Source organism: Lithobates pipiens, unplaced genomic scaffold, assembly GCF_037356315.1.
Source record: "Lithobates pipiens isolate NorthernLeopardFrog02 unplaced genomic scaffold, aLitPip1_a1.2 Scaffold_30, whole genome shotgun sequence".
Classification (NCBI taxonomy): domain Eukaryota; kingdom Metazoa; phylum Chordata; class Amphibia; order Anura; family Ranidae; genus Lithobates; species Lithobates pipiens.
This window is the reverse complement of record NW_027507791.1, coordinates 59,401,351-59,419,225: the sequence shown is the minus strand read 5'-3', so window position 1 is coordinate 59,419,225 and position 17,875 is coordinate 59,401,351. Positions and strand designations below refer to the sequence as shown.

The 17,875-nt window shown below is 42.9% G+C and overlaps 1 protein-coding gene across 1 annotated transcript in view; it reads left to right on the top strand.

The window, feature by feature from the left end:
• Positions 1-16,889, top strand: part of ETV3 (ETS variant transcription factor 3) — a 45,672-nt gene extending 28,783 nt beyond the window's left edge. Inside the window, exons 4-5 of the mRNA XM_077464301.1 lie at positions 9,182-9,297; positions 12,450-16,889. Of these exons, the coding sequence (XP_077320427.1) occupies positions 9,182-9,297; positions 12,450-13,624 (1,291 nt within the window). The 3' untranslated portion in view covers positions 13,625-16,889. The remainder of the gene's footprint in view (positions 1-9,181; positions 9,298-12,449) is intronic.
• The last annotated feature ends 986 nt before the right edge of the window (positions 16,890-17,875 follow it).

The following is a 17,875-nucleotide window of genomic DNA, read 5'->3' as shown; positions in this document are numbered from 1 at the left end:
GCTACCTCAGTGGAAGGTCCCAAGCTGGCAAACCTCAGTGTGGTTGTGTTTGTACAGCATTGTAGGCCCAGTTTTGAAGAGGAACTGATCCCTGGAAGCTGTGCCCAGTAAATGGCAGGCAGAGAGCAATGGACTAGCCATCTGTATTGTCTGTGGTCTCCCTGCATTGGACAACACTGTTTGGACAGGGTGGCATGTTGGTAAGGAAGGGGTTTGCTTCCTATTGTCAGAACATCTCTTGATCAATGGGCGTATTCTGACAAAAGGGAAAATTGCCCCTCTATCAAAATGCAAAGGCATTCTCCCATCCGTATAGTGTGTGTTTGGGGAAACTTGCTTGTGTATGGACAGCCTTTAAAGGAGTTGTAAAAATAGTAGGTGTGTTTGGGGTTTGTTTTTTTTATTTTACATTTTTTATTATTTTTCTTGCAAAAGAAAAAAAAAAAAATGTAGCAGCCCCACTCCAGCACCCTCTAATACAGCGGTAGGAAACCTCAGCTCTCCAATTGTTTTGAAACTACAAGCCCCATGAGACATTGCAAGACCCTAACAATCACAGGCATGACACCTAGAGGCAGAGGCATGATGGGATTTGTAGTTTCAAAACAGCTGGAGAGCCAAGGTTCCCCACCCCTGCTCTAATACTTACCTGAGCCCCATCTCTATCCAGCCATGTCCACTAGTCCCTTCGTGACTCTCCCTCATTGGCTGTGACACAGCAGCTGCACCATTGGCTCCCGTGGATTTCAGTCAGTGGTGAGAGGGGGCAGGGCTGAACGACAGCTCTGTCTGAATGGACACAGGGAGCTGTGACTCGGGTAGGGTGCCTCTATAGCAGTGTTTCTCAAATCCAGTCCTCAGGCCCCCCCCCCCAACAGGTCATGTTTTCAAGATTTCCCTCAGATGAAACGGCTGTGGTAATTGCTAAGGCAGTGAAACTGATCAAATCACCTGTGAAAAATAATGGAAAACCTGAAAACATGGCCTGTTGGGGGGGCCTGAGGACTGGATTTGAGAAACACTGCTCTATAGCAAGCTGCTTGATGTGTGGGCACTCAACAGGAGGGATGGACCTGAGAAGAGGAGGATCAAGGCTGCTCTGTTGCAGTGGATTTGCACAGAGAAGCTTGTGTGTGGCTTGAGTTTTTGTTCTGTTTAAAAAAAAAATCACTTTAAGACGGCCATAGATGGTTTTGAATCTCAACCGGTTCAGCAGGGATCCGTTGCGATTTGAACCATCTATGGGTGGACTGATTGTACCCAAGTCGAGCGATGAATCTACTTGGGTATCACCAGCATGTTGGATTTTGCATGAGATTGCCAGCAGCTATAGCTGTTAACAATATTTACGGTGTTCTCCTGGCCGAGGCGGCTCTCCACAACACCCCACCCCCACTGATTGTTTTGCTGGTGGGATTTGAGCAATTTTCTTTCCTGCAACCCGTGATTGCAAGACCCAATATGGTACCATCTGTAGCTGGTGTCCTATCATATAAGGTCCCCCATCCAATAGTGTCCGCTGTGTACTGCGCAGTACAGGGCAACACAGATTCCGAAAAATTGCCAAGGATGAATGGCGCCTGTGCCCTAAGTCCAGGTTCTATCCCCACCATCCAAGTGGACATGGAGTAGGAATATAAAAGAGCCCGAAGCGTGGCGAGCGACAACCCTATGTCCGCTTGGATGGTGGGGCTACCACCTCCACTCACGGCGCAGGCGCTTCGTCTGCTCTGTACTGCGCATGCGCAGTACGGGGCGGACGCTATATGATGGCAGGACACTATCTTCCAGAACACCGGCTATTCTGTTTTGTAAACCTTCTTTTTTTTTTTTTTTTTTTGGAAAGCTGATCACAGGACCTTGAATTAATCAGACATGATGACACTGGGTGGGTCTTCTCCAGGCTAAATTCCTTTTATAGGTGTCAGATTTAAGTATATTCCCTGTTAACAATGTTCTATTCATGAGATCTCACATCTCTAAAGAGATTTGCTTTGAAATGTAGGAGCAGCTGAATATAACTTTCATGTGGGAGCTGTAATGTGTGTTCAGTATATGTTCACATTGGGATTGTGACCTTCTCATTTGAATAGTAACAGGTCTTGGTGTTCGGTCTGAGGAGAACCTCATGCTGGATTTAATGCTTTAATAATAGAAACCGCAGTACTTTCCTATCTTAATGGCTGTTTTGGTTGTTTTTGGTGCAAGCTGATTGACCAAATGAAAGACATTGATAATATGGTCTGATAAGAATTTACAGGACTGAGGGTGGGTAGTAGGGGGGGGGGGACATGTATGACCATTGCCAATGCTTTAGGTCCCATAATGGAGCTCCTGAATCAATTAGCTTTTTATGTAGAGCAGAAAGTAGAATTTAGTGTAGGAGGGTTGGAACCCCTGTCAGGTTTTCAGTAGTCTGTGTTCCTGGTAAGTGTTTTTTTATTTTTTATTTATTTTATTTTTTTGTCCTTTCCTAATTTTTATATAAAAAAAAAAAAAAAAAATCAGTTTCACAGGTACACTAAGACCACTTTCACACTTGAGATGAGGGGTGGCATTGACAATAATGCACCGCTACTTTTTGGCCGCTAGTAGGGCACCTTTAACACCCGCTAGCGGTCGAAAAAGGGGTTTGAAGTGCTTTGGCAGTTCTGGCCATTTATTTAAATGGGTGGGGCGGTGTGTCCACCACTCCCATGCCATCCCAAGCGCACTGCCCCAGTATGAAAGCAGTAGTAGGCTTTCAAACTGGGGCTGCAGAAGAGGCAGTTAACAGGCACTTTTTGGGAGGGAGGTTGGGGATGGGGGTGCGCGCCACTCCAGGTTTTCAACTTATTCAATGATTGATTACTTAAGGTGGCAAGGGAGTGGATACGCAGCAGTTTTTCAATACTTGGGTTGCCAGAGAGTTTGTGTGTTTGTTGCCCCCCAAACCCCCCCCCCCCCATGTGTTTGTTTGATACTGTTCTTTTGGTAGAAGCTCCAGTTTAATACAGGATAGATCTATGTTTTGACCTTTGTTCATTTATGCGGAGGAGTGGCCAAGCATAGGAAGCAGTATTTAGAGAAGTACATGGATATGTGACAGTGAACACCACAAGGGTTTTGTGATAGTCCAAAGGATGTGTGCCGGGCAAAAAATGTTAATCTCACAATTCATTCTAAACATGTATGGGACGGTCTTCACTGCCAGCTATTGTCTTCAGGCCACCGCTGTACCTGCAACTGCTTCAATATCTGAACAATGACTACATCTGACATTGTTACTGTTTGGTGGATAAACTTCCACCTGGCTTTGTCAATTTTACATCCACTTTCTGTCAAGCTGTTTGGTGCTTTAACCCGTCTGTGGGCACCTTTTACTTTATCTGCAACTGATTGGGGTTTAAGCCGGCCAGAGTTTGTGTGAATCTCAGCTGGGACTGGCTGATATTCTAACCACCTAGACAGGCTGATTGTACCCAAGTCGATCCTTGCTGCATGTCAGATTTCTAGCATTTGATTATTGCCAGCAGCTATAGCCTCTAGCAATAATCGTTCTCCCTGCAGGGACAGCTGCCTGCGCTTGACTGTTGATGGGGGAATCAGAAAATCGCAAAATCTGTTCCCTGCCTTTATGATCTGCATTTTAGAAAGGTAGTCAATAGCATTACGGATTTTTTACAGTTAAAATGGGGTTGAATAAAAGTGTTCTCTCCATCCAATCCTATTTGTTACCTATGCTTCCTCCCTATGCCTCCCCCACAGCCACCTGTGCAGTCCTTTGCACGGCAACAAACATCCTTGTACTTGGATGTTGTACAGCAGTCGTGACTCCAAATCAGTGAAGCACATGCGTAGTATTTTATTTTTTTTTATTTTTTTTTTTACAATTCTGATACATTTTCCTCCCACTGACTGCATGTATCATGTCCATATTGGAAAGGACGTAGGAAGGGGGATTTTTTTTTTTTCCCTTTATCAATCGTTTTTAAAACTGGTTTGCGTCGGCAAGTAGAGGAATTTGCTGCAGGCTACCTTGGGTATCGTATATTATATTCAGTAGTAAGTTTGGACACTCCTGGTCAAATTACTTATTTAGACAAAGGGAAAAATATATTATATTTAATGTGTCCCCTGCAGGGAACAAATGTACACATGAAACACATCTGCATATAGTATTTAAGCACTATAACAGAATAGAGGGAGTAAAACCTAAAATGTACAAAGCCGTGTCGGTACTTGGTAACAGCTTTTGAGCCTAGAGCACTTTCACACTTTTTGCCTTTTTTTTTTTTTTTTCCTCTTGGGGTTAAACATATGAAAATGTTGACATGAATTGGCTGCCTTAACGCAGCATGTAGTAATACACTGCAGTGATGTATAGTATCTCACAAAAGTGAGTACTGCACACTCCTCACATTTTTCATGTGACAACACTGAGGAAATGACACTTTGCTACAATGTAAAGTAGTGAGTGTACAGCTTGTATAACAATGTAAATTTGCTGTCCCCTCAAAATAATAACACACAGCCATTAATGTCTAAGTCTAAAGTCTAAATCCCTAAGTGAAAATGTCCATATTGGGCCCAAACTGTGAATATTTTGTGTGGCCACCATTTTCTAGCACTGCATTTAACCCTCTTGGGCATGGAAGTCTCAGGTTGACAAATCACGAAGCTGGTGGATGTTGGAGACCTTGTGCTTCTCCACCTTCCATTTGAGGATGCCCCACAGATGCTCAATAGGGTTTAGGTCTGGAGACATGCTTGGCCAGTCCATCACCTTTACCCTCGGCTTCTTTAGCAAGGCAGTGGTCCTCTTGGAGGTGCGTTTGGGGTCATTATGTTGAAATACTGCCCTGCAGCCCAGTCTCTAAAGTGATGCTCTGCTTTAGTATGTCAAAGGACATGTTGGCATTCATGGTTTCCTCAATGAACTGTAGCTCCTCCCCAGTGCCGGTAGCACTCATGCAGCCTCAGATCATGACACCCCCCCCCATGCTTTACTGTAGGCAAGACACACTTGTCTTTGTACTCCTTACTTGGTTTCTGCCACACACGCTTGGCACCATCTGAACGAAATATGTTTATCTTGGTCCCTTCAGACCACAGGACATGATTCCAGTAATCCATGTCCTTAGTCTGCTTGTCTTCAGCAAACTGTTTTCAGGCTTTCTTGTGCACCATCTTTAGAAGAGGCTTCCTTCTGGGACGACAGCCATGCAGACCAATTTGATGCAGTGTGTGGCGTATGGTCTGAGCACTGACAGGCTGACCACCCCTTCAACCTCTGCAGCAATGCTGGCAGCACTCATACATCTATTTACCAAAGACAACCTCTGGATATGACGCTGAGCATGTGCACTCAACTTCTTTGGTCAACCATGGCGATTTTCATTGGGTTTCATTCGATAGGCTGACATGATTATCACTTAAACCTGCAGGGGCATCTTTTTAAGGTGCACACTCCATTACTGTCATACATACTTTGGGCCCTTTCACAGGGGCTTACAATCACGCCTGCCTGTGAGTTGAACCTCATCAGCTTCACGCAGCTCTGTAGACAGGCAGATGTAAACCGACTTCTCTATTTACACCCACATACCTTTTTGTGTTTCCACCCAGGTCCTACACAAAGTCTAGTTTTTGCAAACCTCAATGTGAGGGATCGGATGTAGCATTTTACGTTTTAATTCTTTTACATTAAACTGCCCACGTAGCTATCACATGTCTCCTGGACACACTGAAGGGCTATGAATGTTAAAAACTGGCATCCGTCCCATTTCAGCTCCATTAGATCTGCTCGGATCCCCTGCTGATCGGTGCAGACACCGCTCCATGTGAAAGTGCCCTTACATAGGGGGTTGCAAGTCCAGCACAAGCATGTTGGTTGGGTGCCCTGACATTTACTGGCTACATGCTTGTTCCACATCCTTTTGTTTGGTCAGTAGTGAGCCATGACTAAGGATGAAGTCTTGGAACTTGCGTCTTTCAAATCACGCTGGTATTAACTGCTCCGCTATCAAAGTATTATGGTAAATGTACTGTGTAACAGACTTTGTTTTTCCTGCAGGCTGTTTTCTGTGTCTATAGCGTGAAAAGCAATAGACCGGATTTAGCTGTGTGTATGAAGCTGCACGAGTGCTTTCTAAGCAGCCTCTGGCCTCTCATCACAAATGTTTACAGCTGATAGCAGCATCCGTGTCCCAGCCAGGAGGACAGGACACTTCCTCTATCTCTGCCTCTTCCTTGCAGTACAAGCTGACTAGCCTTGGTATCTGTCTTGCATATAATGGGTGTGTGAACTTTGTCTTTACAGTGTAGATAATGCATTAAGTTACATCAGAGTTCAGTGTGCTAGGAGTCGAGAGCACCTCCCCACTGAGCCCTGTATTCCAATATATTGACTTCTTAAAGTGTGTGCATTGAACTGTTGGGTTGAGTTCTCCCCACAATGTACAGCGCTCAAAGTATGCACACCCCTTGAAATTTTCCACGTTTTGCCAAGTTACAACCAAAAACGTAAATGTTTTTTTTTATTGGGATTTTATGCAATGAATCAACACAAAGTGGCACAGAATTTTTTTATTTTTTTTCAAATGTCTGAAAAGTGTGGCATGCATTTGTATTCAGCCCCCTTTTACTCTGATACCCCTAATGTAAATCTAGTGTAATCAATTGTTTTCAGAAGTCTCCTAATTCATAAATAGTCCATCTGTGTGCAATTTAATCTCTGTATAAATACAGCTGTTCTGTGAAGCCCTCAGAGGTTTGTTAGAGAACCTTTGAACAAACGCCACCATAAAGGCCAAGGACTACACCAGACAGGTCAAGGATACTGTTGTGGACGTTTAAGGTTGGGATATATATATATATATATATATATATATATATATATATATATATATATATATATATATATATATATATATATATATATATATATATATATATAATTAAAAAAAAAATACCCAAGCTTTGAACTTATCACGAGCACTGTTCAATCAATCCATCATCTGAAAACGGAAAGAGTATGGCACAACTGTAAGCCTACCAAAACCAACTGTCCACCTAAACTGACAGGCTGGACAAGGAGAGAATTAATCAGAGAAGCAGCCAGGAGGCCCATTGTAACTCTGGAGGAGCTGCAGAGATCCACAGCTCAGGTGGGAGAATCTGTCCACAGGACAACTAGTTGTGCTCTCCACAAATCTGACCTTTATGGAAGAGTGGCAAAAAAGTGGCTATTGTTGAAAGAAAGCCATAGGAAGTCCCGTCTTTTTCAGTTTGCGAGGAGCCATGTGGTGTAGACGGCAAATATGTGAAAGAAGGTGAGACCAACAACCTTTTTAGCCTAAGAGCAAAATGCTATGTGTGGCTGGAAATTAACGCTGCACATTACCCTAAACACGCCATCCCCACCGTGAAACATGGGGGCAGCAGCATCATGTTGTGGGGGATGATTTTCTTCAGCAAGCAAAGGGAAGCTGATCAGAGTTGATTGGACGATGGATGGAGCCAAATACAGGGCAATCTTAGAAAACCAGTCTGCAAAAGACTTGGCGCCCCTAAATATACAGCCAGACCTACAATGGAATGGTTTGGATTGGCCCAGTCAGAGTCTAGAACTAAATCTAATTGAGAATCCGACGCAAGACTTGAAAATTGCTGTTCACAGATGCTCTCCATCCAATCTGACGGAGCTTGAACAATTTTTGGCAAATTGACTCAGGGAGGCTGAATACAAATGCACACCACACTTTTCACATTTATTTGTGAACAAATTTGAAAAACCTTTCTTTTTTATCATTTTCCTTCCACTTCACAATTCTGTTCCACTTTGTGTTGGTCTCACATTCCAAATAAATGCATTTACATTTTTTGTTGTCACATGTCAAAATGTGGAAAGTTTTTTTCAAGGCACGCTATAGTGAAATATCAGGGGTCTTAACAGACCACTGGCATCTCCCATTTTGAGACGGGTAAAGGGACGGAGACAGATTTGGCTGGGTACGGCAGGGTATGGGCGGGCAGGGTATTGCTGGGTACTTCCATCCGATCTCTCCCCTCCACTGTACAGATTAGTACAGAGGGGAGAGGAACTGGTTTGTTTTGTCCGTCAGAGCGATCAGTGTAAACAGCCTGGGTGTAGAAAGATGGCCGCTGCTTCGGAGCTAGGCCGAATCCGCGGCCTTTCCTAAGGCCGAGATCGCGGCATGTGCTGATCAGAGCGGGGTGACCCGTGCGGATCGGTAACACCTAGAAGCAGCGGCACGGAGGGTGAGAAGAGAGGGGGGCGGCAGCACGGAGCGGGAGATAATGAGAGATACTGACGCATCGGTGCCCTGCATGCACGTCGACGTGTTTTCCTAGTCAATGTAATTGATAACGTCTACTCGTCATGGCAGCTCTAAAAGACGCAGTGCCGAATCGCAAAAAGGGGCCTGGTCCTTTGGCTGCAAATTGGTCCGGGGCTTAAGTGGTTAAGGAATAAGTTCCCGTTTTTTTTGAATGAATAAATGCACCTTTATTTTCGATGGAGCCTGCAGAGCATTGCACCCATAAAATCGGACAACATCAGCGGACACCAGCGCCCCCCCCCCCCCCCCCCCCCCCCGATGAGATGGCAAAATATTTTTATTTATTTTTGGTGACGACTGATTTGAAATCTTCAAGTATTAATGTGTATTTTATTTTATTTTTTTTATTTATTTTTTTTTGACTTTTTTTTAGTAAGTGTGAGTTTTCATTTAATGTAAAATGTAGGATACAATGTGTGCCCCTCTGTTCCTGGGCACAAGCTTTTCAACTTTGTTTTGAGAGCCTTGCTTGTGCTATACATGAGCGCCTCCATTTTCCTGGGGGGGGGAGGTGTTTATATAGTCTCCTTGCTAGGTCTGGTAATGAGCACTGCCCACTCTTCTGGCCTGTCTAGATTACAGGTTCCAGGTAAATTAACTTAGGCTGATTTTTGGTGCTTATCCAATATCAGTTGGTCAGCAATCATTTTGGTAAAGGTGAGAAAATTACACCAAAATCCTTTTTTCTCTTTCATAGTTGGGCACCTGTGGTTGATTTCAGCCATGACTGACATCAAAAGCCATGTTCAGTGTTTACGGTATTCTCTTTATACCACTATGGAAATGTTTTTTTTTTTTGTTTTTTTTCTGTTTGCTTACATATTATTCTTCGTTTGCAGATATTATTACAATAAAAGGATCCTGCATAAAACAAAGGGGAAGAGGTTCACCTATAAATTTAACTTCAACAAACTGGTCATGCCCAATTATCCTTTCATCAACATCAGACCAAATGGTAAACCTGCAAATTTTTTGTTATCAATGTGACATTTCAAAGAACCTTTTTAATGCAATTTCTGTTTTATTTCTTTGCTGTTTCATATTTTTATTGTATTTTATTTCTCTATGGTTATACATATTACATGTTATCTGCTTATAGAATATATATACAGTGTTGTCAGATGCAGTACAATGAGAATCCTATGAACAGATTATTAGAAGGTACACAGATAAAGCTGTGGGAATGCAGTAAGATGTAGAAAGGAAGTTAAATATGGAGATTGTGATGCATAAAAGCACTTTCATGTGGGTAGCAATGCGAACGTAGAGAAATAAAATGAAAGCTGTTGGTAAGCCACACTGTGAAAATCTACGGAGGTTCCACAGTACACTTAGGATTTACAGTTTGCAGTTATTGCCCTTTTACCAGATTACCTCCTTCCTTATTATTTTACCTAGGAAGCCGGAGTCTGTGTCCTACATAATCTACGTAGTTGAGCAATGTACTTCTCTTTTTCTGTAAAAGTGTTTAGGTCTGGAGGAATTTCCCTACTGCATTTCTGAGTATGAATTCTGTTCTCAGAAAGAGTTTCTTGATTCTGGGTAGTGTGTGTTTTTTTTTTTTTTTTTTTTTTTTTGTGGATTGTGTTAAAACTGTTTTTAGGGTACGTGTCTTAAAATCTGAGGAGTCTGGGTGAGGCTGTGGTGCTAATTGTCCATTTTGGGGACCTCCTTTTGGAATGCAAACCCTCTTCTTCTCCTTCTCCTCCTCCTTCTCCTTCTCCTCCTTCTCCTTCTTCTCCTCCTCCTCCTCCTTCTCCTCCTCCTCCTCCTTCTCCTTCTCCTTCTCCTCCTTCTCCTCCTCCTCCTTCTCCTTCTTCTCCTTCTCCTTCTCCTTCTCCTTCTCCTTCTCCTTCTCCTTCTCCTTCTCCTCCTTCTCCTTCTCCTCCTTCTCCTTCTCCTCCTTCTCCTTCTCCTTCTCCTTCTCCTTCTCCTTCTCCTTCTCCTTCTCCTTCTCCTTCTCCTTCTCCTTCTCCTTCTCCTTCTCCTTCTCCTTCTCCTTCTCCTTCTCCTTCTCCTTCTCCTTCTCCTTCTCCTCCTTTTTTTTTTTTTTTTTTTTTTTTTTTTTCTTCCATTTGCCATTGGGAAACAACTTGTAAGATGAGGAATTCCAGGTTTCCATTCTGTTCGAACACCAACTGGAGAAGGTGGCACAAAGGAAATCCTCATTGACTGCTAAAATTCATAGGGTCAGACTTTCACCCAAGCTGTGAGTTCAGTATCTCAACACTCAGTGTTTGTAGGTCTGTTCTGTACCTGGTAAATAAGTCGCCCTATATAGGATGATCCTGCCTAAGAAAACTTTAAAAAAAAAAAAAAAAAAAAAGAATATCACCAGACCACTCGCAACAACAATCTTCCCATAAGCTTATCTGTGCATTTAATGTGTATTCTTTACCTGTAAAAGCTGCCTTTGTGTAATCATCCAAGAAACCCAGAGGCTGCTACTGGCCCGCCATCTTGGATATGGTGTGAGAGAACTCAGAGCCGTCACCAAAGATGGGGCCCTATTCCTCCTACTGACACCAGCAATGGAGCTCCTTTCCTCCCAACAATACCAATGAGACCCTAATCCTCCTACTGACCTCAGGCACTATATCATTTACTTGCCCCCACTGACGGCCAAGTGTGAGGCATTGCTAAATCCCATTGAGGCGTGCCGTTTTCTATGCCTAATGGTCGCAGTCCAGCCCCACTAAAGTCTGAAGGACAATCTGGCACGGAAAGTTTGGAGACCTCTGCTCTAGCATATTCAGAGACTCGTCAATAAAATGTTTGTTTAAAATCCTTAGCTTGCCTGTCCTCCCAACAGCTGGGACCTGTACTGGCATGCCCCCCTGTACAGCTCTTTACAAGGAAGATCAATTGTTCTTGCTCTGCTGCCTGTGCTGAAATACCCCCCTACAGTCTTCGCCCCCACCTCATGCTCCTGAAAACTGAGTATGTGATCACCTATTAAAAAAAATAAAAAAAAATAATTAAGGGTAATGTTTTATGTAAAATAACATCAAAACCTCCAATTAAATCTGTAAAATGCAAAAAGCACTAAATGCATAGGTGTGAATCCAGCCTAAAGTTCAGCAGTGCGCCATCGGGACAGGTGTGCGTTGCTTTCTTTTTAGCAAGGGCATTGAAAATTGTAAATAACTTTGAGTACTGTCACTTTTGAAAAAAAGAGGCTGTTACTCTCATTTTTTTTTTTAAATTTTGATGCCTGACCACCTACCATTTTTAAAGTGGTTGTAAACCCTTACAAACCACTTTGACCTACAGGTAAGCCTAGATTAAGGCTTACCTGTAGGTCCAAGAAATATCTCCCAAACCTATACGGTTTAGGAGATATTTGCCCGAAGACGGGCACCGCTATCTGCGGGGCATCGTCGATGATGGCAATGCCGTGAGTCTCGGCTCCCGTGCGCATGCGTGGGAGTGACGTCATCGCTGCTCTGGCGATTCACAGCGCTGGAGCAGCGAGACCCACCAAGAAGATGGACACTCGGAACTACAGGGGACAGCGGTGACTTCGCTGGCTCCTGTGTCAGGTAAGTGACACATAATGGGGTAGTATGCGATGCATAGTAGTCCATTATGCTTTACCTTTACAGGGAATGAAAGAGGAAGTAAACTCATCAGGGTTTACTTCCTCTTTAATACTTTGAGCTTCACACATGGAACAAGCATGCAGCTAGTTAATCTGAACATGTGTGTTCTACATGCTTGTTCTAAACCCGTGTTAAAGCCAGAGTTGGCATGAGAGCCAGACAATTGGTGTGAGATGCATATATAAAAAAAAATATATATATATATATATATATATATATATATATATATATATATATATATATATATATATATATATATATATATATATATATATATATATATATATATATATATATATATATATATATATATATATATATAAAAAATTTTTTTTTTTTTTTTTTCCCAGATGTCAGTAGTTCCTTTTTGCTGGAATTGCCCACCTGGCTTTTAATTTGCAGGCTGCCTTGTTTGCTATGATTAAGCATAATTTGTCAGGATGTTCAGTTTTCAGCATCCCCTTTTTTTGTTTTTTCTTGACTAATGATCCTTCTTGTTTTGCAGGTGGTGTTCCTCAGAGTGCTCCGCCAGTTCCTTCAGCCTCCTCCCACTTTCACTTTTCTCCTCTGGACTCCCCTAATGAAGATGCCCACGTCAGTCGTTTCTCTGGGAGCTCCACAGCACAGTCCAGCCGTGAATCCTTGAATGATATCGGTGAACGCAAACAGATGCCTTCAGAACCTGAAGACTTGCACTCAGAATGGCGCCGCAGCGCAGACCTGATGTCCTCGAGAAACACAATTGGCCCTGGCACCCACGGCCTTCAGAAGCATAAATCTGAACTTATGCTTCCAGTATTCCCAATGCCTGGAATGTATGCAGATTCCCACAGTCCTTTTGCCATCTCTCCTCTTGCAGGACGTGGAGGCTTACTTAATATGCCCATCTCCCCGGCCTTGTCTTTGACTCCAACAGTCTTTTCTTACAGTCCCTCCCCTGGACTGAGCCCAGCGTTTCAGAGTGGCAGCTGCTTTAACTTCAATCCTGAAGAGATGAAACACTACCTGCAGGCTCAGGCTTGCTCTGTATTTAACTACCACCTTAGTCCAAGGACTATACCAAGAATGCCCAGCTTCATGATGCCACCACCCCAGCGCCCTTATCCTCCTGAGGAGCAACAAGCATTCCCTATCAAGCTGCAGCCTCCTCCAATGGGACGGAAAAATAGGGAGCAACCCCAAACTCCAGAGGCTATGAGGCCTCTTCCTCCACAAATTCCCTTACCACCCGTGAAGGTGGAGCCAGTGTCCGACGAGGAGGAGGCTATCTCTGAGGCGGAAGCAGAATTTTCAGACAGAGAAGATTTTGAGAGCGATGAAGAGAAACCTTCAATACCAGATGCTGAGAAGGACAGGCATACTTTTATCAAACCTGCTGCCCCTTCCTGGCTACATTTCCCCACAGTTTCACCTCAAGTTAACTACCCCAAGGAGGGTACAGAACAACCAGCTGAGGCTGGAGACAAGGCAGCTAAGGACACTTCTACTAATACTGTTGTGGTAGAAAAGAGGGAGGACTCTTTGCCCCCCAAATTTCGCCTTAAACGCCTCTGGAACGGAGAGCGACAAGCAGAGGGTGTTGAGGAACGAGAGTGCCGAAAAGTCAGCTGCATCATCAGTGGCTTGCGTGTTACTGACCTTCCAACTGAAACAAAGGCTGTCTCTGCCTCTGACTCCTAGTACTGGAACATGTATTTTATATAAATATATCTATTTTTTTATTTTGTAATCTCAATGTAGCATTGCTGCAGAAAGGTTGAGGTTAAAGGTTTGGTTGTATTAATTCCTGGACTTCGCTGACATTGCAGGTGATGCTTATGTATATCTTTTTTTTTTTTTTTAAGTGGAAAGATTTCTCACTCAAGGTAGGAGGGGGTAAGTTTTTTTTAATTGAACAACCCGTGTCTGTTTGCTAGATGGGAAAAGGAAAAATACTTTTACATTTTGGTTTGTTGTGGTGAATACTCTGTTCAATGATTATAACTTAGGAGTATCCAATGCAGAGTGAAGTTATTTTGCACTCATTTATTTTTTATTTTTTTTCAGTTTTGAATACAGGATTTAAGGTTTCGAACACTCCCTTGGTTTTTAACGTACTTCTTTACATTTGAACTTTTTTATTTTTTTCCGGGTTTTTGAGGAGGTGCATTTGGTCTAAACCTGACACTACAACATAGCTTGTAGGGGCTCCAGAACAGGGTGGTATTTAATGAAAATTCAGTCTGTTCCCCGGTGATGTCAGCTTTTTTTTTTTTTTTTTTTTTTTTTTTTTAATGCCTCACAAAGTTTAAAACAGCAGTACTTTGCTAACGTCTCAAATGATTGTACTACCTCTTATTCGGCTGGGCCAATTGGAATGGGGGTGAAGTTGTGCTTGCCTAGCATTTTATTGATTGTGTCTGTCATAGTTTTAAAGGCTTTTGAGTTGTGATTCATGACAAAAACTTCAGGATGTGTAACTTGTGGTTTGGTGACCTACAGGAAGCAGACTTGAGAGAATGCAGGAAGTCGAAGGGATGTTAAACAAAGACTCTTAAGTTGCTGGTCATAGTCGCTTTGTCTGCTGCCTCCTTTTAGCAGAAGTCGGCTTGTGTTTCCTCTTTGATGCTTGGAACATTCCTGATAATAAATCCCAGCCAAAAACCAAAGCTTTAAATATTAGTTTTCTAAGCCAGTGATTAGGTAACCTATCTAGCTGTATACCTCATCAAGGATCCCATTGTAGACATATTTTGACAAGTGATTAAACATCCAAAGATTTTACACCACCACCCCTTCGTGACCAAGGCATTTTTTTTTTTTGCTATTTGGAGCTGCTTTTAACTGGTAATTGCACAGTCCATGCAACACTGTACACAAATTAAATTTGTATTTCACTCACACGCAGAGCTTTCTTTTGGTGGTATTTGATCACTGCCGGGTTTTATTATATAAATGAAAATAGACACAATATCATATCTTTCACCTTTCTGTAATGCAGCCTATCAAAAAAAATCGAATTTCTTAAATTTAGGTCAAAATGTAGTCTGTTACATGTCTTTGGCAAGAATTAAAAAAACCCAATAAGTATACATTGGTTTGTGTGAAAGTTTATAGTTTCTACAAACCGTGGGGTGTGTGAACACACACACGCACACGCGCGCACGCTTATATGTACATCTGTAGAGGCTGTTCTGCAATGGCGGTGATCAACAACTTGGTGGGGCAGGCAATCTGGCGCCACAGACACTGGCTGGGAGGGACGCTAGTGACAATAATACAACGATCAGTGATGATGTACACTGCTTATGACACCTTCTGGGAAGGGGCCAACATCTAGGTGCATTCAAGGGGTTAACTGTGCCCAACGATGTGTAAAATGTGTTTGCTTTTGCTATCTGGCTGTTTTTTCTTCCTGCTTTTCAGGGAGAAGAAACAAGCGCATCACAGTAAACATTTCTGTGTTTTTTGCTGGTTGGACACAACCGTTAACCTGACTTTAGCCAAAATCAGCTGTCGTACTCCTCACTCCTTCTGTGTCCATTCACAGCTCTGGTCGGCAGTGGGCTTCCCAAACCTAGAAGCCAGTCGGCGATGTACATGTATGTTGTCCGGCTTGCCTGAAGAAGCTCTACTTGGGCAGTCCATCTGGAGTTGACTTGTTCTTAGCTCACTTGAAGTGCTACATCTGCTGAAGATTCTTGTACGTCTGACAATTCTGGATGTGTCAGATGGCCGCATCCCACGCTGTGTGCTGTTCTGCCACTAATACATTTCTACTGGGTTCCTGCAGAGCTGTAGTAAAGTAGTGGCATTTGAGTAATAAGTCTGCAGTGCCCAGCAGGAGAGGATGCACCCTGTCAGTCTTCAGCTAGTAAAAACCAGAGATCGAACTTTGGAGCCAACCTCGGACATGCTGGTATTAGTGTGTGTGTGTGGTTTTTCTTGGAAATGAGACAGATTTTCTGTGTAATGCACTCTGAGATCTGTTGAATCTTCTCTCCTAGCACTGTGGGAGACTCTTCTAATGTCAGTAGGTTGGGGAAACTTTGGTGCAGAGACCTTACTTTTGAAGTTTCTGAAAATCTCCAAAATGCCAATAAAATATTTTACCGGTTAGTAGCCTTCAAAAGCAGCTGACTGTTTTTTGCTCAAAGTCTATACAATTTAAAAAAATGTTTTCGCCTGTCCTGTATTGGGGCTGATTAACAGCAATGCAGCCCACTGTTTTTTCTTCTGCATCAAAAATGCGTACACAGTGCTTAACAAGTAGATCGTGCTGCATTTTTTTTTGTGTATGGAACGCATCAAAAACGCACATGTCCTCAGCTGAGATGAAGAAAGCAAAGGAGAAACTAAAACATTCATGCAGAAACACATCTGGAACACAGAAAACGTGGTGTGAACTGACCCTTAAGTTTTTCTATCTTCTCCGTTAATATTCTGGAAACAAAGCTGAAAATGCTGATAATCCTTAAACTTTCTTCTCTCCTGAAGGTTGGCCCCTATGGCTTTTCTAGTCACTAAAATCCAATTAGAATGTCATGGACTTTGAGGTAGGTGTTAGCTGAAATAGATAATCCAAGGTGTGATTGTTAAACATGAACCACCTTTTAGACATGTTTTAAAATGAGTAGCATATGATGTTGGTTATGGACCTTTTATTAGGCAAAATTCAGTGAGCGAGTCTGTTATTGCTCTGTGTAGTCTAAACCAGATTTAAATGGTTTCTTATTGTGTTTTTTGTGCGCTTAAGGCTTCATGTACACGGGACAACTTTTTACAACCTCTCCTGAATGCTTTAACTTGACAGATAGTAACCCACGTTTTTAAAATGTCCGTTTTGCGTTTTAGAATAGTTTTTTCAAAATGGCCAAAAACAAGACGCCTGTTAATGAAATGTGGCTAAACGTGAGTTATTGCATTTAGAAGCAATTGGTGCTTGATATGCCTCTAAACTCAGCTTCTGAACCCATTTTGTTCTTTTTTGTTTTGTTTTTTGTGTCCGTTTACCAGCAGCAGTCATCATTGAGCATCAGAGAAACCAGGTGTGATTTTTGATATTACACACCATATTTATGTGCTCAATGCGATCATGTTCTCTGCGGAAAGGGTGCTTGTCCTCACCTAGGGTGAAATCTCTCCCTAAGAACTCATCTCAGCAGTTTTGTGGTGAGTGAGATGCTTCAAGTCCATGATCTGTCCTCTTGTGGCAAGACTTGTAGTAATAATGTATCCGTTTGATAGGATGTACGTTCAGGTTCCGTTTTAAAGAGTGTCTATGTCCAAGGACATGCAAGATCATGAACGCTGAGTTCCACCCAAAAGTGGAAGCTCTGCTTATTGGTCTCCCTCCCTGGTGCCACATTTGGCACCTTTTTTGGGGGAGAACGGGTATCATTTGACGGGTCCCCGTCCCCACTTTTGAGATCTTGCCACGTCAATCACTTGACGTTCTGCCCCCCTCCTCCTTCACCCCCCCACTGCTGGGCCATTCAGAAAGTGCAGTGCGCTTCACACATGCGCAGTAGGGAATTGCTGGGAAAGCAGAGACTCCACTGCAGCAGCACCCGAGAGCCCATGGCAACATTGGCTGGATTCCAGGACAGGTAAGTGTCCTAATAAGTGAGCAGGGGAGCAGTGGCAGAACTACTTAAGTGTCTTTTTGATGCACTTCACCAACCCTTTCTTCCTGAGCTGCATTTCCTCTCTGCTTCTCGGTACGAAACAGCCATGCCCAAACATTGTTACAAGGGGAAGGTGGTGTTAACTCAAAACGATTGCGCAGTTTCTCCAGAGTCAGCATAGCTTGCTAGAGGGAAGCTTTTCAGGAGTCCCTGAATGAAGTGCAGGTCTGAGTTTCTCAACCTTTTTTCAGTTGCAGCTCCCTTTTTAAAATTCAACACTATCTCTCCACCCTATTCCAAAATGTAAAAAATAAAACAGTTTAAC